We start from the raw sequence: 21,167 nt of genomic DNA, 5'->3' as shown, positions 1-21,167 counted from the left end.
GACAAGAAGGGAAGAAACATGAATGCTGCCATCAACTGGTCCACTGATATTTTACAAGTCAACAAAACTCAATTTCCAAGTTCCTTTCCTCCTGTATTTTTTGAGTAATTTTCTATTTTGTTTTTAATGTCATTGTCTCTTGAAGAACTGTTTCAGTGTTCAGAATGGATTTGTAACATCTTTCCTGAAAGAAAAACTATGTAAAATTGCAAACAAATCAGACAAAGAGAAAGGAAAAAAACTTTTTCTACAGTACATGTCCTACTAACAGGCTTGTGTTATGTACTTTTGTTGTATATGGCACTGAGCTCAGGCCGAAGTTTCTTGAAAGACGGTCTGTTTCTGGGCTCGTACTGCCAGCAGCTGCTCATAATCCTGGAGATTTCCACGGGGCAGCCATGTGGAGCGGGCATACGATAACCTGAAACACATCACAGACAGTCAAAACAGATAATCTTTGCACACTCGACACATTTTCTGAAACGTGGAAGAGCATCAGAATCAAGCACAACGTAGGGGCAGGAACTTTCCTCGACTGCATCTGAACACAAGTGCTTCAGAGTGTCTGATATGAGTCTTTACCTTTCTCCACCTCATCTCGTGTCTGCTGGTTGGTCATGCTCGTGTAGGGCGTCATTCCCATGGAGAAGGTCTCCCACAGAAAGACACCAAAGCTCCAGACATCACTCTCTGTGGTATAACGACCTGAAAACACCAGCAGGGGGCAGCATTGGCGAAGGCAAGTCAGTCAGTTTTTAATTGACCATTGGCATAGAGAAACAGGAGAGGAGTCTCTGGTTGTGACTGCAGGGCAGAGGCAGTTGTGGCGTACCATAGTTCAGGGCTTCAGGAGCCGTCCATTTGACAGGGATCTGTCTGAGGCCGCCCTCTGTAGAGTAGACACCATCATCTTGCTGACGGGACATCCCAAAGTCACTAATCTTCACCAAGTTCTGCTCTGCAACCAGACAGTTTCTCGCTGCCAGGTCCCTTTAAAAAAAAGACAACAATTCAGAGGGAGAAAGATGTAAGAGGGATGTACGCAGAGGCTGATGAAAAATGGATACGAAAGAGACACAAAAACATCATGCTCTGTGTGAAAAAAAGAGAAACAGCAAGAGAACAGACAGCACTAAAAGGAGTGAGAGAACAGACGTTCTTGTCATGTCTCTGGTGTTGCATGTGAGGCAGTTTGACATGCAGCGTTACAGGCTGAGCAGCTACCAGCAGTCTGCTCTCATCTGTCCCCGATGGGCAAATCGTACAGTGCTCCTGTAATGAGCCGGGTGTCACAACCTCATGTCTTCTCCAGAGCACCGACAACCTCCACTGATGCCTCATCCAAAGCACCCAGCATCGCAACAGCAGATCCCCTGAAACACTACAAAAATCATGCAAACATTTCCATTTCAGGTTGCATCATTTACAGTATATTCTTGCTATGTTTTGGGGTCTCAGCCTTTTCTCATTTTTCTTTTAATGAATGCTTTGAAAGCAAGATTTCTTTATGTTTGTAGGCTACATAAAAAGCCCCATGTTTGATCTTTATAACCAGTTCACTGCTCACTTTGAGATCTACAGTCTTCAGAGGCTGTTTCTGTGTAGCTGCAGTCGTACTGTTGTGAGCCAGTTTTCCTCTTGGCTTGGAAAAAATATTCACAAAGAAGACATCACACCCAATTCAGCATCCTAGCATTGGCTCCCTGTCTCTGTTACAGCTGATTTTAAAATCTTATTACCAGTGTACAAGAGTGCACAAGGCTCTGAAAGGTTGAACACCTACATATTGAATTGACTGTTTCACCTTCTATACTGGCAACCGCAATCTTAGGTCTTCGAGCACGACAGCGTTAAATCTACGAACAGTTGTTATGGACTAAAACTGTGGAACCTGCTCATTAATATCCAAAATGAAACTTGTGCATTTTTTGTTATTTCTACTCTGTTTTATTGTATTTTAAAGTGTTTCTTTGCAAAATTTAGTTTACATGTGTTTTCAATACAATTTCATGTAAAGCACTTTGAGCTTAATTTTATGTATGAAAGTTTCAATACAAATATAGGTTTATTATAAAGAGAGAGTCATATAACCGTGTGATCAGAGAATGAACCGCTCTACCTCCTGAGCCACAGCCACTTGCTTATGTCTCATTTCTAAAAAACACAAAAATAAACACAAAACCTGCTCTGTAGCTCTCTGAACACACTTTTAGATGTTTATTTGGGAGAGTTCCAGTTGTTTCCCCGAGGCTTTTGGCTCTTGTTCCTTTTGAGTTTGAAAACACTTATTGTAAGTTACTTTGGACAAAAGGGTCCTCCAAATGAAGGTGGTGTAATGCACTGTTGAGTTCATGGTTGTCTTTTTCATGTAAGTGAAAGAATATCAGCCAGTGGAGCTTGTTTTTAGCTTTCTTTTCAAGGACACACCAGCTATCAGCTATTTAAGAAAACTGTTTCTCTCCCATTTTCAATCAACTATTTGACTGCTACATCAACATATGGGGAAGTGCTGCTGGTAAAGTGCAGTTTGGTTAACAGTTAGATGAAGTGAATGTTGGGGAAGTTAATTATGTTTATTATTATGTACCATAAAGGCTTTGAGATCCATCTGCCTGCAGCATGTACCTCTCTTCTTCCTGTGGAAACTGCATCATACTTTATGTAAAATGTTTTAATATGCAACTAATTAATTTTTACTGGAACCATAATTTGTCTAACACACTACTCTGCTGTGTTTATATGTTTCCTGTGTCTTTAATTCATGGTTTGGACAAATCTAGACAATAAAGTACACTGTCCTCTGATCTGAGGATGCTTGTTTGTGTTAGTTGTTTTTATTCTGTAACTTATGTCTTAGATAGTGTAAATATATAATATGTATTCCAGTGTTTTTTAAAATTAGGTTTTCATACATACACACAAAAATACAATTGTCCCTTGCAATTGCGCTTGCATTGGCTAATTGGTATCACCTGTTTCATTCATGCTCTACTATCAGTGGCTCATTCATTAACTGCTTAGCCACCAGCTGACTAATAATGACCAATCATAATCATGCAGGTGTACAGATTATAACCTGAAACTTCTCACTTTAAAGCGGCCGTCGCACCACAAAGTGACATTCGCTTGTCCATGTGAAATTAGTGGGGCCAGAAGCTTGGTGACGTAGTGACTACTCACAGAACAAGTTGGTGAACTGCTGTAGCTGGTGAGCTAACTGTTAACTCACTAGCCGGCCTGGCATGCTAACGTCAGTTAGCACGCTCATTATCTTAGCTTGATTGCTAACAGGAAAATAAGTTCACACTGTGTATTCAAAAGACTTATTTGTACCATCAACTCCTGTCTCATAACTGTCTGGAAACCATTGTTCTTTAGTGGAACCACTTTTATTTAGGCAGTGGAGATTAAATAAAAGTGAATCGTACAACATAACTAACAATAGCTTCCTCCATTTTGGACTCTCCAGCTCTCCATCCCCTCAAAGATCAGCACTGTCAAGACAGCTTGCTATTGGCCAATGGCACAAAATTCACCTAAACTGAACTTTACGCAGATTCATTTCACCTCTGATCCTCTGATCACATTGATTCCAAAGGAACAAACTGATTTTGCCGTGAAATTTCACAGGGTGAGGATCCTTGATTAAATTTAAATTGATTGATTGACCAACCTGTGGATACACTTCTTGCTCTCCAGGTACTCCATGCCACATGCTACATTTTCTGTCATTTTGACCAACATCTTAGGCTGCAGACTGTGACTCTCACGCCGCAAGAAGGACAGAAAATCACCACCTTATGAAATGTGTAGACACACACACAAACACACACACATATATATATATATAAAGAGTGATGATGGAGGAGCACAGTGGGGAAGCAATAAAGGTACAATAAAGCTTGTAACTGTTGGGTAAATAAGCTGAGCGATATAGAGTCCAACAGGATCATATTCACCTTGAACGAGCTCCATGATGATGTAGATGGGCTGTTTCTGAGTACACACTCCTATCAGCTTCACAATGTTAGGGTGGTCATACTGCTTCAGGATCCTGGACAGCACAGGAGAGGAGTACAGAGAGGATTGTGTGGTGTGTGTGTGTGTGTGTGTGTGTGTGTGCGCGCACAAGTGCGTGTGTATGTGTGTGTGTCAGTGTACTAACCTGGCTTCCATCAGGAACTTACTCTTGTGCTCTGGGGCCAGGTTCTCTTTACAGGATTTCACCGCTACAGGAGTGTTATCAGAGCGTAAACGACCACTGTACACTTCTCCAAAGTTACCCTGCGAACACCAACATAATCACTTAACTCTCTTTTCTAACTCAGCCGGGTACATATCAAATCTGAAGTTAACCATTTTAACAATATGTGCACAATTTTATGACAATTTGAGATGAAACTTTACTTCCACATTTCTGTCAACAGATGTTAAGTTCACCCACCCGTCCAATGAAGTGTCCCAAGATAATATCATCATGTTCCAGGACCCACTTGTCCTGATGGGGTTAAAGATTAAGAGTTAGAGACACATAATAGTACTGTTTTAAATTTTGACATCAGCAAGGAAGAGAGAAAAGAAAAGGGAAGAGAATTTGAAGGAAAGATCATTAGAGAGCAAGTTTAGATTTGCATACACGCTCATCTGTGACGTCTTTGGAAGCACTTTGATAACAGTTAGTATGTTAAAACTGTGTGTCGAAGCTCTGGGCCACAGAGTTAGAAAGCAGAATCTACAGAGCTCACAAACAGAAACAAAGGCGAAACTGTCGATGGACCTGCCAAACTCGCCAAAGAAGCCTTTCTGCATGGATATACAGAGATGTGTGTGTGTGTGTGTGTGTGTGTGTGTGTGTGTGTGTGTGTGTGTGTGTGTGTGTGTGTGTGTGTGTGTGCGTGTGTGTGTGTGTGTTACAGCAGTACCTTCAGCACAGGCTTCTTCAGCACTATGTCAGACCTCTTGGTGATGTGTTGCCGTGAGGTCAGTAGATGATGGATCAGCTGCGGGATACTGTGGAAGCCTTCTCCATCCAGACGGTACAGATTCTACTGACACACATGGAAAAGCATTTACAGAAGTGAACTGATGCACAAACACACAGGAAGGAGAAGAACGTCATGGCATAATGAAAAAAACATATCGATGGCCGAAGAGCAAAACCTCCTATCTGAAAAATGCACTTTTTTGAGAAACCAAACAAAACTTGTTTTCTTGCAGAATGCTATTTGTTAAGGATACCCAATACATAATAAACTGTTTGGGACTATATTACTATATTATGTGTTAACAATACCGACTAGGTATTAGTGCCTCACAAAGTGAACATAGGAGGTTTTTCCCCACTTTTTCTGGATCATTTTGCAGATAGGAGGTTTTGCGCTTTGGCCATCAATATACAACAAACAAGCACTTTAAACTGTTAGATCATTTAAATAACTTTGTCTTGTGTCTGTTTTGAAATTCATTCTAAACATCTAAACTTAAGTTTAATTTGCAGATAACAACACCAGGTAGAAAATAGCCACATACTATTTACATGCTTTTTTAGCAATATCAGTGGTCATATGATGTATATATCCACACAGAAACACACAGGGTCTACATATAATGTAAAATGTTCCTACAACTCTCTACAGAAGTTGTTTTGTTCGATTGAGCAGATTTACTTACATCCGTGTTCTGAATGAGGAAATGTTTGCAGGCTCCGTCCCATTGCACAGAGAGCACATAACCCTGCTTCTCTTGACTCTTCCTCACCAAGAAGTCCCCACCATTCTTCAGCAGCTGCTGGACCTCCAGTCTGGGAATGGCTCCGTGGTACCAGTCCTGCTGCCCCAGAGGACGATCCACCTCCTGTACCAGGGTGAAGGCTGGAAGCACCTGGAGGCAGGAAGAGAGAAAAGCAGAATGTTTAAAGCTGACATGAATAATGAAACAATAAGAAGTGATGCAGTGATGGGTTTTAGGGTGATTCTGCAGAGATTATATGGAGATACTTCAAAGAAGAGTCTGTAAGACTTTAAAGTCTAACGTCAATGCCTCCAGGGTACCACAGAGTTGGGAGTTGGAGAGCGAGAAGTAGTTCACACTTCAAGAAAAGCAGCAAATAATTCAAGCTTGAAGACTGGCGCATTATAGTAAAATATTATTTGCTCAAGATGATCGGTTACAGCATGCACTCAGTCATTTTTATCCTTCTGACAGATTAAAACCTGAAAGACTGACTGCACCAAGCCTTTTCCTGTTGAGCGTGTGTGTGCTGGACAGCTGGGTCATGGCTCAGTGTGTGCTATCGTCTGTCAGAGATGATGAAATGATGAAATGTAAACTGCCTGCCCGAGAAGTAAACTTTCGAAAGAAGTCCTCAATTAGTCCTCAATGGTGCCTTCAGGAGCACGAGAGCCCAAAGAAAGATCATGTGCCTGAGTGAGCTCAGCCTTGTACACTTTCAAACTCTGGCACTTTCTCCAAAACATGATGAATTGTTTGTTGTGCAGTAAGAGGTTTGAGTGTACAGAAACAGGTACTGCAGTAGTCCTGGCTTTTAAAATGTCCTTCAACAACATACTGAGAAATAGATATTGTTTAGTGCATACAATGTGAGTTTAGTATAACAACTTGTACTCCATCAGTCATTGCTTTGTGTGTAATTATTGCACCTTGATTGTAATTCAGTGTTCACTCACCTCAAATTTGGGTTTAAACAGGCCACTCAGATTGTTTATGATCCCGTCCATGAGGAGTTTGGAAGAGCTTTGGCTGTGGTCCTGAAAAAAATGAATAAAAAGCAGAGTGCCTCATGTTAAAAATGTCCTCTCTCCCCTCATTTCTTTCATCTCTCTACTGTTACTATCAAATTAAAACCCTAACCCTATATTTATTCAGTGGGTCCAGTTACAAAGAGTTGTTTAGTGGTGAAGAAAGCAGGGCTATGATTATGGGTTAACTTATTCATTGGAAAGTTTAATATTAATTTAATATTCTTAGATTGGGAGCTACAAAAAAAACAAAGGAAGAAAAGACTCTGGCAGAGAGAGCATACATTGCTTGTGTTGGAAGAAAGTGAGACGGTGTCTGGGTCCAGGTTCAGAGCAGAGGGAGGTTCTTTGGAGCCCAGCTGGTCCAGTTTGTCCTTCAGAAGAAGCCTCTGAACCTCCAGCTTGGCTCTGATACCCTGAGACAGAGCAACCTGCTGCCGGCACTCCTCCATTGCATGTCTCTTGCTGAACTGGTAGACCCTGGACAAAGTCACAGTAGGTAAATTATATTTGTGTACGACCTTTTCAGTGTGAGCAACACAAAGGGTTTCACAAGTCAATAAAACAACACAAGTGACGCTAATAGACCGTACAAGACCACAGAGACGTCAATAAAAAGTCTGTCTGTGCAAATAGGTTTGCCGATGCTTCCTAAATAAAATCAATAAGAAGGCTTCTCTAGCAACGGCTTAGTCAGCCTTCATCCTGGATTTCAAGGGGTCACAATATGATTACAGTATAATTCGTAATTAATAACAATTAATCATTTGTGAACCTCTAAGTAAAACAACATTTGTTATGATAGCTGTGTGGCCCTGAGGTTGCTCCTCCTCTATTTTTGAGAGACAAGAGGGAGATCAAAATATAAAAAAGGGTAATTAACTGAAATCTCAGTGTCATTGATAAAATGATCTTTCTCTCTTCTTTGAAAGAAATAGATACATCCTTGTCATAACACAATGACTAGGATACAATAGTGACATCATATGAGTGAAGATATTCTACAATCAGAAGCTCTAGATCAGCTACTAATGGAACTCGTAGTGAGATTGTTTTTTGTCAACTTTAAAGAACAGTATTGTGTCGTGGAGGATCCACAGAAGGTGCTCAGTCTTACACTTCCTCAAGTGAACAGATTTTCAGCTGAAGGTCACACTAGGTCAACCTCATACCGCATGTCACTGTTGATTTACAAAATGTTTCTGCAAAATACAAACCAAAGGGCAGCATAACCTCACTACCACCACCATATGTGCTCCCCAGCTGCCTTTAAAAGGTGTAACGTTTTAGCAAAATAAACACATTGTTTCCAGTTGTCCTCCAGGAGCTTGTTAATGACTCAATCTCTCCCACAGGACTGTAAACCTCTAACACCTTCAGACAGCCTCAGCAACCAAGACAAATGAAGGGATCGAGCTCCATAACTCTGACCATATCCCTGTATTATAATTCATAAGGCCCTTAAAGCCTCCGGAGACCACACTGGTTATTAGCTGCTGCCCAGCCAAGAGCACACTGAACTCTCCCAAAGGGAAGGACTGCCCGCAGAAGCAAACTTCAGTAATTTGTCTTCACAGCTACCAAACACATTTTTATTTTGAAACATCCTCTGCAACCTTTGAATATAACATCAGAGCATCATCGATTCTGGCTCGAGTCTGCGGTCCGCTCACCTCTGGCCCTTCTTGACACCTTCTTCCTCTGCCTCCAGCTCCAGCTCCAGCTGTTCGACCGAGGTCTGCTGGGAGCCCAGAGTCTGAGCCAGATCCAGCAGCTCCTCCTCTACCGCGGTCAGTCTGGGGGGTAATGTGAGGAGTGGAAGTAATTGATGCAAAACAGTCAGAGGAAATAAGAGCTAAAAAGAACAGTGCGTAGGGTAAGGAAGAGGAAGTAGGTGAGACATAAAAAAAGGAAATTGGAGTTTAGTCAACTGGATGAGATTGCGTTGTTTGTTCTCACTTGTGCTGGATTGTCTCGAGCGTGAAGTCATTCAGTTCAATCTCTCTGGGATTTAGCTGCTCAGTGTCCTCCAGAAGACTGCAATCAAACTCTGCACAAGCAGGAATCTCCCCTACCGACCTACAAATACAAACGCACGGTCCACAGTGTTGCTCTGCAGTGTTAGCTTTCATGATTGCATTGTTGCCATCTGAGGGGAAGTTTTCCCTCAGTCTACCTGTTCTGGTGGATGAAGCTCTCGTACTCTCTGTAAGGATCGATGGCCGTTAGAGCAGAAGACATCTCCCTGTGGATCCGCACCACTTCATGATGGAGGAGAGTGGAGATGTCGAAATACTCCTGCAGGATCTCCTTTCTGGTTCAGAGGTCAGGAAGGGCAAAACAGAATGATACAAAATACGCAGACGAAAGCCTGTTCAGTCATTTCAAGGGCCATTTTTTCCGAAGCACAACATAAGAATTTCCTGGTTGGTTAGTTTCAGGTTGATTCATACATTTCAGAAAATGAAATTTCTGAAATGACGTGTTTTGACCCTCAGGGCCACCGTAATATAAACTGTGGTAAAGTTAATTAACATGTGCTTTTAAGATCAGCATTCCTTTCTTATATTTTCTGTATGTGTATGAATAGAAATCAGTCCACTAAATGCAAACAGAAAAACATAACAACATCTAATAATGAAAGGTTCTTCTCAATCTCAACATGTCTCTTGTTTCGTCTCTGTCATTCAAACACACGCACACACTCACACTCACACTCTGTAGTGTGTGTGTGATCTTACAGTATGAGCACCATCTCCTGTTGCAGGGTCTGCAGTGCACTGAGCAGGGCCGGCTGGATCTGACTGAAGTGCTGTTGATGGTAAACTTGAGCGGCTCGCACAGACAGCACATACTCATTATGCAGCTCGTGGAGTTTCAGTGAAGCCTTTATGTAACGCTCTTTGGCCTTGTCCCGCTCTTTATCTGCACGTACATACACACACGCATACAGGAAGCGGACGACATATTATGTCATGATGGAAATACACATGAGAAAAAAAAGAGCCAGTTTGTGCCATCAGTGTGAAACTGATTCTATTTAGAGAAGTTAGTGATATCAGGATTCCCCACCTTTAATGGCCTCCTGGTACTTCCTCTTAGCCTGAGCTGCATCTTTCGATGCCTGTCTGTAGCTGCTTTTCAGCCTCTCCAGCTCAGCCTGGGTCACCTAAAGCAGCACACAGACACACAACAGCACACACACAGAAGGTGTGAATATATGGTGCAAGGACGCATGTTACTCAGAGGTGCTACTTTGTGGTTAAAAGCTCCCTTACTGATCCTGAGCACTACACAACACAGAACGTGGACAGAAGCCTTTTTATGTGTCACTGCAGAGGAACACGGAACATGAGAGAAGACATTTGAGGAAATGATCTGACCTTTGTTGTGCGGCTGGTGGCAATACTTCAAAACTCCACCTGATAGCATCTCTGACATTGTTGTTCAGTTGCAGTCACAACATAAAATCTATCTATTGCATAACCACTCAGTGATGCACACAAAGCCGTCTGAGTAAAGTACGAAAATTAAAATAAACAAACTGCCAGCTAGACGGCCAAACTGCGACCCAATACGGATCGCTGGAAATTAACATATCATTTGCCTGATGTAACTGGGTAATAAAAACAGTGCGGAGCAGCCACCAGTTTGAGATAGCATCAAAATGCATTTGCACACACTCTTTCCAGTCTATTGAATCTCATTTCATTTGACTGCTGTCTATTTATAAAGCTGCCACTGCAATGCTTATCTGCATGTCAAGATGATATACTCGAGAAGAATCAACAAACAGATTTTAAATCAACAACTCCTGTTTTCTCATGAGAATCATGCCGTATATGTAAATACTCCAAAACTATGACTGTCACTTTTTTGTACGTATAATTGTCATTTAATGTATCATTTTTGCTTTCATTCAAAAATACCAGAAATAAGACCAGGGAGTGGTAATGATAAACATTGAAAGTAAGTAAGTATTGTTTTATAACAACTGAGATATGGCTGGTCAATTTAAATCATATCACTGTTTAAAAATGCAAAAAAGTAAATGTACAAAAGTTAAATATAACTTCAAGCAGTATCAGTTCATGGACCAAAGTAAATATGTGGTCCCTCATCTATGCACCAACACTTGTGTTGGTATCTTGTGTTTATTTAAGAATAAACACAAGATATTAGTTTGGCTTCGTGTGTTTGTGTGTTGTCGGTCTGTGTCAATTTACAGGAAGTGGGTACAAATGATCAACCACAAGGACTTAAAAAGAGCAACGGTAATCAATACCTAAAAAGTCAGCAGCTTATTTTCAGCAGTGAATGTCACACACCTTGTTGAGCTCCTGCCTCAGCAGGTTCCACTGCTCTGCGTAGGTTTTGCGGAGCTGCTGTTTGTCTCTGATGAGCAGAGTCAGTTTGCTGATGGGACCGTCCAGCAGATCCTCAGAGTGCTTCTTCATCACCTGACTGAGAAAGTCCGTCTGAGAGACCAGCACTCCCCACGACTGACAGGGGAACAAAGGTCATGGAGACGTCATTTAAACAAGAGAACACGCACAGTCTTCCACACATTTTAACCTCCGTTTGGATCTGGATTTGTCTCCTTTGTTTCCTAGTTAGCAATATGTCTCAAATAATACTCATTTCAATGAAAGTGGATGACAGTCAAACCATGGGCCAAAAACAAATGACTGTTTTTTGGCATGGATCAAGTCAAGTGGTTATTTAAAAAAGCATAACTCCTGAACTGTGAGGTGCAGAAACACATTTGGTAGATTTTTTTTCCCCCTGTAACTGGTTGCCAAATTCATGACTTATTTGACATAGTTTTCAAGAAATCGTTGGGCAATTGCAACAAAATTTAGGATCAATTCTGAATGTTTGCACTACAGCAACAGGATACATTTTACTGGTAGTAACTGGGTGGTCATGAGTCTGACATCCTTGAAATTCTGCAGAATCCATGTAGATAAACCACTTCTACACCTTTTCTTTTTATAAAATCCAATGATGTTCAATGTCATGTGTGGTTTTTAAAAATCTGAAAATAAAAGCAGCAAAAAAGCCTTAAAATCAAAGCTAATTTCTGATTGGGGAAGTATTTTTTTCCTCATACGAGTCCATAATTCTGTCAGATATTTCAGCACTTTTTGTTGCATAAATTTTTTTGCTGCATAAGACGTTTTTGAGGATGGAGGCCAATCTATGTTGGTTACCCAAATACATTTTTCAAACATTTTTAACCTCACCTTTATTTTGAACTAATTTGAGATAAACTGAAGTCACACACTTCTTCCACTGGAATGAAAGGTGCTTCCTGATGATCAGTTGATGATTCAGGTGCAGAGTGATCTTTAAAACCTCACCTTGTTGAGCTGGCTGATGTAGTCCAGTCCTGCGCCGAGCTGGGGCCGGTCCAGCTTCTCCACCAAGGCAGCCATGTGGTGCAGCTGCACAGAAAACTCACGTTCACTCTTGGCCCGCTGACCCATCCACTTCTTCATGACCTCCATCAGGTGAAGCTCTGAATCCAGCAGCCGCATGACAGCTGTATGTGCCTGGGGGCAGCGCAGGTCCTCCCCAAAACCCATCTCTGAATATTTAAACTCTCCTCCCTGCCAAGGATTTGTTGTCAGCAATAAGTCCTGCAGCACCTTTCTGTTCTTTGAGTTGGACAGAAACAGAGCAGTGAGCTGAGGCAGCTGCTAATGACCAAGAGAAGTTTTTTTCTCTGCGGCCACAGAAGGGTTTCGTTTCCCTGTAAGCAAAAAAAAAAATGTACAGAGGTTCATGTGAGGCAGCAACTTCCTCATGTCTGTTTGAATGTTTGAATGTGGTTGTGCTTGTAATTGTGATTTTGATTTCAATTTCACAACAACTATTGAGGCGCAAATACTCCAAACACCTACTATTGTTGTAAATGTACAAAATATCCCCCTGAAAATGCAGAAACACCACACAGACAGGTGGAAGCTGAAGTTCTGCCTGAGACAGAGCACTGAGCCCGAAACATGTGTCTTATCTGTATGTGACATTATGGCCACTAATGTTCATCTTTTACAATGCATGCTTCAAAACTGGGGCGTAATCACAATACACTTTTATTTTGGGGGGTACTTGTATATTCTGAAAGTATCAAGTATCAGTGTCCCCCAATAATGACTTGGACTATTTTTATGCTCTGCACCGACCAACATCCATTTCCAGCGCGACAGTGGACATTTTACAAGCGAGGTGCTTTTAACGTCTTGATGTTATAAATGTACATGTGCACAGCTGGTGAGAAGGTTGTTTGAACAGTGTGGCTTCAGGATTTGCCCACAGTGACCTGAAAGCCTGGTGCAGGCAGGTGCAGGTTTACTTCTGAACCCAATACGCTACAGTACATAAAATGGGGGAAAAATGCTGTTTAACTTTGAGCAATGGCCAGTTGGTTGAAACCTTCTCTGGGCGTTTTTTAAGTAAACAACTCATCACTTTTAGACCAAAACCGACTGTAGAAAATGCTGGAGTTTCTTGCAAAAAATAAAAGTGTGAACCTAGTCTCACTTCATTACTTGTATTTATGACTTGGTTGGTGTTGAGTGCAACCTCTCTGCTGTAAAGTTATTGGCTTAATTACACCAGCCATACATCATCAAATACACATATTATACACAATAAGGGAGAGGAAGCGATAGCAATACGCTAAAAATGCAGCACAGCTCAGGCAGATGTTACAGACCGCAGAGGAAATGTCTGCTTTTATGTTTAGGAACAGTATCTATAAAGAGTTGCAGGTCATGTTATAGCCTACCAAACACTATGGCTAGACGCAACAGAAAGCCATGCTGTACTGAGCCGTGTCTAAATGTCACTGTTATAGTTGTTTTATGTGCTGTCACTTCAACGGCAGCATTCATGTTAATGAAAACTATTTTCCATGACTGCAGTTTCAGGGGTGGGAAGCAACGAAGGAGCCAAATTCACTCAGGTACTGTACTTAAATACAGTTTTGAGTTACCTATATTTTATTTGAGAATTTACATTTTCTGCTACTTTATACTTTTATCCCACTACGTTTCATTGTACTCGTCACTGCACTACATTTACCTGTCAACTAACATCTGATTGGCTGAAAGGTGAGAGGGTGATGACAGCTCCACTGTCATTTAAAGTGACATTACGGCATAAAATAAAAATGTCTTAAAAACTTAAAAATTACAAAGATGAAATCTGAGTGAGTTTTGTTTTTTTATAATTCATACAATATTTCACAAATTATTGTTTAATTCATATTATTGAATTATTAAAAGACTATTTATTTTATCATTACTTGTTTATCTTTTCAATATTGGACACTTCGGTTCTCCATACATTTCCGTTGTCGGAACCAAACATCGTAACATCAAGCGGAGGTAAACGGAAGACATGCGCCTCGCGTGCTTTGCATGGATGTATTGAGTTATTAGAAGAGGTGAGAGTCGTCGTAGCACAACTACGATGTCTTCGGTTCAGTATTTGACCAACCTGGTGAACGAGCGACTAAGTGGTGCTGTTGAAGAAATATTAGGAGTCTTCAAAAAAAAATGTGTCGTCGAGCACGAGGAGGAGATCAGTGGTCAGCGCAGACAACCCTTTTCCCTCCAGAGCTCCAACAGCAACGTGTCTGCACGGAGGAGGAGGTTCTCCCTAACCAGGACAACTACTCCAGTGTGGTCAAAGGGGTCCCAGAGCCTTCACAGATTAAAGAGGAGCAGGAGGAACTCTGCAGCAGTCAAGTCAAGAGGGAGAGCAGCTTGTAGTGAACAGTTAGGACCAGACCCTGCTTTTGAGTCCTCATGAAACTCTGGGTGCACCAGAGAGAGAGCCTGAAGTCAACATATCAGCTCAAAGCTCTGTTGTAGCAGAACCAGACAGTGATCGCCAGCTCCTCTCTCACAACTCACATGCAGCTGAGAGACAGGATCACACAAGAGACAAATATGTAAACTCAGAATCAGCTAAGGATGCAGAGCCAAAAAGAAAGAAAAGATGGCAAAAAAAAAGCAGCAGTCGTAGTAATGGTTTATGTAACTCTACCATGTTAAAGGTTCATCTGAATACCAGCACTTGTAAAAAGTTGTTTAAATGTGACTGTTGAGGGATAGCTTTCAAGAAGAAGTTCAAATTGAACAGACACATCAGGATCCACACAGGTGAGAAGCTGTGCGTCTGCAAGACGTGGGAAAGCTTTCAGGTGGATGGGTGCCCTTTCAGTCCACATGAGGACCCACACAGGGGAGAAGCCGTACTCTCGCGACACCTGCGGGACAAGATTCTGTTTCAAGCTAGAACTGACGAAGCATATAAGAACCCACAGAGGGGCGAAGCTGTGTTTTTGCAAAATACGCGTAAGATCCTACAGGTGGAACAGTAACTTGACACTTCACATGAGAACACATACAGGAGAGAAACACGCGGGAAACGTTTCAAATGCAGCAGTCACTTGACAAAACACACGAGGACTCACGCAGGTTAAAAACATCCTCGCACATGAGCTGTGAAGAAGAGTTGACAAACTAACATGATGACACTCCTGCATCACTCTGGGGAAGGAAGTGCTGCTTGGTCTCTCCACCAGAAGTACTCAGCAAGTGATGGATAGTCAGGAAATTTGGTACACACTGATTTCCCCTTCAGGATGAATTGTAATCTCTTTAGTGATCCCTTAACTTTTCATCTAGCGCCATCATCAGGTCAAAATTGTAATTCGTCCAATACTTTAGTTTATGATCAATACCTGCAAAATAACATTCACATCAGCTGCACTTTGTGTTTTGTGCTAATTGGCAAATGTTTACATGGTAACAGGTTAAATCGAGATGGTGAACATGGTAAACATTATATCTGCTTAACATTTAGCCCAAAGCATCACTGTGCCGAAGTACAGCCTCACCGAGCTGCTAGCATGGCTGTACAGGCAGTGGTAAGTACATTCACTCAAGTACTGGGATTTTTTGAGGTACTTGTGCAACATTTAAGTGATGTTCACATTAATGCATCAGTAATTTGAATACATTATTCTGAAATGGGCCATTCTGCACAATGAATGCTTTTACTTTTGGTACTTTGAGTATATTTTGATGATTTTGTACTTAAGTAAAACTTGTATGACTTTTACTTGTAACTGAGTATGTCTACACCGTGGTATTATTAGTTTTGTTTACGTAAAAAAGAGAGAGTACCACCACTGACAGATTACCTTAGTGTAAATAATACTACAGTGCCATCAAACTTTTGTCAAATGTTTTGTTTAAAAATGTTCTATAAATATTTGTAGCTTTAAACAAGAAAGAATAAAGCAGATTTCTGCATAACTGTGAAAAATGAAATTTGATTTTAGAAAATATTAGAGAGAAGTCGAGTTGCATAAAAAAAACAGGTTGGAATTTTTGTTGAGGTTTTTGTTTTGAAGAAAATAAAACAAATAAACAAAAAAAATAAATAAAAGTTGAGGACTTAAATTATTTGATAAGCAGATTTCCTGTGCTGAACAATTAATCATATCTTATTAACAGATCATGTGTTTTCTATGTAAAATCTTAATCTGTTAAATAAGTATCATACTTGTATTTAATTGTAGCATGGATAAAAAAAGCTGTTCCAACTTGGAGCCTTTTGTCACGTTTCCACCATAAGAACATTTCTCAGATGGTTTTATGTTGTTTTATGTAAAAAAAACAAAAACAAAAAAGTGTTAAGAGGTAAATTGTCCCAGTATTTCACAAACAAGTTAAAAAATGAATACAAATGTGTGAAACAGAACTTGTTTTCTTCTTCTTTTCTCTTCCATAAATCATCTCACCGCCCCTCAGATTTGGACTCGACCCCTGGGTTAGGACTGAACTACCTAACTGAGCATATAAAGTAGTTAAAACTAGCTTCACTTCAACCAGCTACGACAGTAAAAAGCTGTTCACACATTGATGCATCAGTATTAATCTAATCAATCTAATAATGTCATATATAATAGATCAGTCACAGAGGCCAGTTTCTAATAATATACATAATACATTATTGTTGTTGTGGTACTTTCACTGGGATCTGAGTACTTCTTCCACCACTGTGCAGTTTAAATTACACGAAGCCATATTTACTTGAAGTTAATAAAAACACATTCAAATTTGCATAGATCTTTATTTTTAGTAGAATCTATAATTGACATCAATTAAATAAAAAGGAGAAAAACAAGAGCAAAAAAATCTTTAAATTACAAGAAAATTACACTGCACCATTCATATAGTACAAAAATAGGCCTTATTTTAGAGTTATGTCCCATGTAAGATAGTCATTCTTGTACATTATTCATAGGTCACAAATCTGTAAGGTACTGTGTGCAGCCACAGGCCAGGAACCTCAGGAAGAGGCGGGAGGAGGTCAACAGAGTCGTCTGAGGCTGCTCCACTAACACCCCCCACCACCACCCCGCCCTCCCTCACAAAGTGTTTCATTTATACTTAAACAAGCATGTGCACACACACACACACACACACACGGACACACACGGACGCACGCAGATCTGATTCAGCCCTTAAGTTAATGGAGATGGGATACATTCTACCTCCTCCCTCCACAGCTGCTGAACATACAGGGTGTCGCCGCAGATCTTCAAAAAGGCCGAGAGGACAGAATGACATCAACAAAACACTTTGAACACAAGTGAAGGGGGGGGGGGGGGGGGGGGTCGATGGACTGTGACGACCTGAAAGCAACACGTCGTGACAATAAACAGACAGCATTAAAATGATTGTCTTTGGTTATGCCAAAGATATTGCTCCTATTAACTCCATCTGACTTCATATTGATCACTTCAGACTACATCCTAAGGCAGGACTGAAGCAACATCGAGCTCCGCGTTAAATAAATCAGCTGTATCAAGAAAAAGCCTCCCATCATTCCCTCAAGCGAGTCTTTTCTTTATAATCAGAAGAGACAATTTGCAACCAGCAGATTTGTTTGTAACATTCCTGTTACTTTCTACATGAAAAGGCTTTACACTTAAGTGCCGGTGAAGTGGTAGTCTTATAATCACGAGCTGCTTTCTGACACAATTAGAGAACCTTTTTTTTAGTGTGTAGTTTTCCATCCCGGTCTTGCAATGAAAGAGTGAGCTGGCTGCTAATGGTTTTCAGCAGCTCCCTGTGCTTTGGAAGCACTAGCTACTTAATGCTGCCCGCATTCATGATTTTCATAAAAGTTGAACACTTGAATGCACAAAGCTCTGAGTTCATCAGTTTAAAGATTTCTGAGTTTTCAAGCTGTAGTGAACACAACATCGAGCTAAGATGAATAAATCATTTTGTGTGTGCACTCACGGTGCCACAGAAACTTGTCTGAACACCCCACAATGTTGCACACAAGTCTTTTGTAAGGGAAGATGCACAATGGATAATGTTGACAAGACTGAGCATCAATTAGTCAATACTAACTGCAGCAAATTGGTCAGAGTCCCACATTATAAGTGTTCTAAAAAAGCAAAAACTCTGAGAAGCCAGAGTTTAAGGAAATAGTTTATGGGAGCAATTTTGGTGCCGCATGAGCCTATTATCTGTTGTTTACACACTTCACACCAAGCTGGGAAGTCAATAAGATTTTGTGGCTCAAGTCTGAGGATGTAGTTATTACATTTTTAAATTAGCGCACTCCTTAAACTGGGGCTAATCAAAACCTAAATGGCAGTAGGCACTAATGTACATCACACAAAGCGATGCAGCACACACTCATTATTCTGCAGCCACATTAGCTTTGTTCCTTTTCAGGGCACTTTCTCTAAATCCACGTTCTCGGGTTGGTTTCCAATCCCCTTTAGTGCTTCCTGGCTGAAACTGCAGCGATAAGCCAAATGTGCTACACCTGCACTGGCCATCTGAGATGAATTAAGCCTCCTGGCTCAGTGCTGCATTTGAGAGCACACATACCAATCTTTCTCCATGTTTTTGAACAGGATGTTGGCAGGCATTACTCTTTGTTCTCTGCTGTTTTTATATATATTTTTTCCCTTTCTCTCTGAACACGCTTTCACAATTTAAATCACATTCAGCTCTGCATATTTATGAGTAATACCTTCTGAGAAGGCTTTCCAACACAAGTGGTTAAATTAAAATCAGTTTGTTTTGTGTGCTTGTGCACCTTCTCGCCCTCAAAACAAGGATTGTTTGATTGTCAGTGATATAAACTATAAAAGAACAAAAAGGTGGTCACCCCCGCCCTGGGTAGAAGTGGAGGTGAGGACAGCAAACGCCCCTAACAATTTTAAGTTGATTTAGCACTTAAACGCTGGCCAACAAGATCTATGGACTATCCTTCCACCCATTCTATTTTCAATAACAGGTTTTAAAGCCCAGCTGTGACCGACCATGAATGCTGATCCTAAAGGCAATACATTTTAGGAGAGAGAGGAGGTTCAGGAGACTAGAATTTACACAGCAGCTTTACAGTTTCTGAATTGCAATTGTTTGTTTCTCTTCTAAAACATAAATTTCACTTACATGCCTATCCCCCTAAATCTTTCCCGAGAAGCGCTGTCATATTTGACCTACATATAATTTGACCTCTATAATCATTTAACAGCTCCTCTAACGGCGTATGAACCCTTGCTGAATGATATGAGAGGTAGATAAAAAAGGATGAGCAGCTGCAGTTTTGTATGCATGTCATCACCATGACAACCTCTCTCAGCAAGCTCCACTGTTTTTACTGGAAATGAAAAAAAAAATCATCATAGTAGAAAAAGAGATCAATGGATTCAAAATGGCTACTCTGGATTAAATCATGAGATGCACATTTTAGATGATAACCAGCCCGGGAGAAAAATCACTTTAAAACAATCTTCCCTTAAGGTATGATTAAAATCTCTCAGAATAAATAGTTGCTGCAGTATCATTCAGCATATAATTAATTGGCAAATACGCTGACGAGATCATCTGAAATTCAGATTAGATGAAGACTGGAGGGAAAGTGCAGAGACACTGATGAGATGCGGAGGCTCAACGCAGGACTTCTAAAACAGTATTAAAGATCTGAAGAAGAGAGCAGGAGGAGGAAAGGAAACTTCACTTCAGAGGGCAGATAAACATTTCTCCGCCTCATGTGCAGTAAACTCTCACTCACACACACACACACACAAATTACATGATATGAGCCGTGAGTTTGTAGTGCCAATGTCCTCAGACAAAAGGGAAAGCATCGTTGTGTTGTTACTGTGTCTGCTCCATCAAGAAATCAATCACAGGTAACTCAACACCTTTGAGAAGCTCTTGTGCTCAACGGTCTCATATTGTTCTGGGTCCCATCAGCACTTCGGCTGCTTCTCTCTTAGCCCCGGGATGTGAGCACATCAGACACAGAAATTAAATATTGCTGGAAGGGATTGTGCCTCAGGGTTGATCGAGTAGCCTGTGTGTGCGTTTTTTTTGGTTTTCTCTTTAAATGTATCTCATTTTTTGACACTCCAGGTGATGGCCGGGAGAATTTATAGTTTCCAAACCAGAATAAGTGAGAGTCCATGTTGAATCCCAAAAGGCTGGAGGAAGGTTTGCTAGCTGTGTGACTCAGTTTGTTCTGCCAGAGCTGAGAGATCTTTCCAGAGTGTGTGTACAATAGGAGAACCAAAGCCCCCCCCGTCACACCTAGATCCATGTGTGAGAGATGGATTTTGTTTAAAGTAAATACAAACCATTGTCTCATCATAAAAAGAAAGATGACACAGATGACATATTTAGAAAGCTCTCAGACAGTCTGCTTTGTTTCTCTGACACATGATTATAACCCATTCAAGTCTGAGCATTTTCCTTGACAACTATTATGCTTTTGATTTGTGCATTTTTAAAATTGCGAATCACTACACATACGTGGTGCTTTTCTGAACAGATTGGGACGCTGATGCCACTAAACGGCACTTCAGCGAGAATCAATGTTTCCAAATCCGATTTCATGCCTCATAATACAATTTTTTGTTATCACTTTTTAAAGTATTAAATGTGACAGGACCAGCTTTAGCTTCTCTATAAAAAGGGCACTATGCTGTTCATCAGATTCACATACACACACATACACATCTCTATTCCTCACATTCAACAATCTCGTCTGGCTACTGCACTGAGACTGATGGAAAGAGAGAAAAAAAAGGAAGAAAGCAAATAATCATTTGTTTACTGTAACAAAAAGGAGCTGGAGGGGAAAATGGACTCTGCACAGACAGACACTGTTAGTGATTGAGGGCAAGAGGAGGGAAAGAGACAGTTTAATAGAAATGCGCCCAAGTGTGAACAGAGCAAAGCTCGGGCCATCCCGAGCTCTGAGAGACAACGGCTTCCCATCAGGTCTCCCACAGCAGAGAAGAAGAGGAGATCCTGAAGGAGGACTCAGATGAAAACCAGATAAGACAGAGAC

At 40.9% G+C, this 21,167-nt stretch overlaps 2 protein-coding genes across 2 annotated transcripts; one reads left to right on the top strand and one right to left on the bottom strand.

Annotated features, from left to right (window-relative positions):
- Window positions 1-278: 278 nt before the first annotated feature.
- Window positions 279-12,346, bottom strand: fes (FES proto-oncogene, tyrosine kinase). The gene is made up of 18 exons (XM_070904622.1): window positions 12,122-12,346; window positions 11,087-11,260; window positions 9,831-9,927; window positions 9,500-9,683; window positions 8,935-9,072; window positions 8,718-8,837; window positions 8,432-8,554; window positions 7,043-7,238; window positions 6,687-6,767; window positions 5,671-5,880; window positions 4,923-5,045; window positions 4,445-4,498; window positions 4,166-4,284; window positions 3,960-4,054; window positions 3,674-3,797; window positions 833-990; window positions 583-705; window positions 279-421 (listed from the first exon to the last, which is right to left on the bottom strand). Exons 1-18 carry the CDS (start codon window positions 12,344-12,346, stop codon window positions 279-281), a joined length of 2,487 nt encoding a protein of 828 aa, XP_070760723.1.
- A 1,891-nt stretch (window positions 12,347-14,237) lies between these two features.
- Window positions 14,238-15,153, top strand: LOC139285611 (zinc finger protein 26-like). Its single transcript, XM_070906207.1, is given in 3 exon segments — window positions 14,238-14,364; window positions 14,367-14,509; window positions 14,512-15,153. Coding segments are annotated over 3 exon segments (912 nt in total).
- The last annotated feature ends 6,014 nt before the right edge of the window (window positions 15,154-21,167 follow it).

The sequence above is a fragment of the Enoplosus armatus genome, chromosome 1, assembly GCF_043641665.1.
Source record: "Enoplosus armatus isolate fEnoArm2 chromosome 1, fEnoArm2.hap1, whole genome shotgun sequence".
Classification (NCBI taxonomy): Eukaryota; Metazoa; Chordata; class Actinopteri; order Centrarchiformes; family Enoplosidae; genus Enoplosus; species Enoplosus armatus.
Note: the sequence above shows the minus strand (reverse complement) of the source record. Positions and strands in the feature narration are given on the sequence as shown.

Bases quoted from the DNA above. Each gene is read 5' to 3' on its own strand.
- fes (XM_070904622.1), bottom strand. From the start codon at position 12,346: ATGGGTTTTGGGGAGGACCTGCGCTGCCCCCAGGCACATACAGCTGTC. The intron at 8,838-8,934 runs GTAGACTGAGGG...TTGTATTTGTAG, and splicing joins AGCTTCATCCACCAGAACAG to GTCGGTAGGGGAGATTCCTG. The intron at 4,285-4,444 runs GTGGGTGAACTT...TGGTGTTCGCAG, and splicing joins TGGGACACTTCATTGGACGG to GGTAACTTTGGAGAAGTGTA.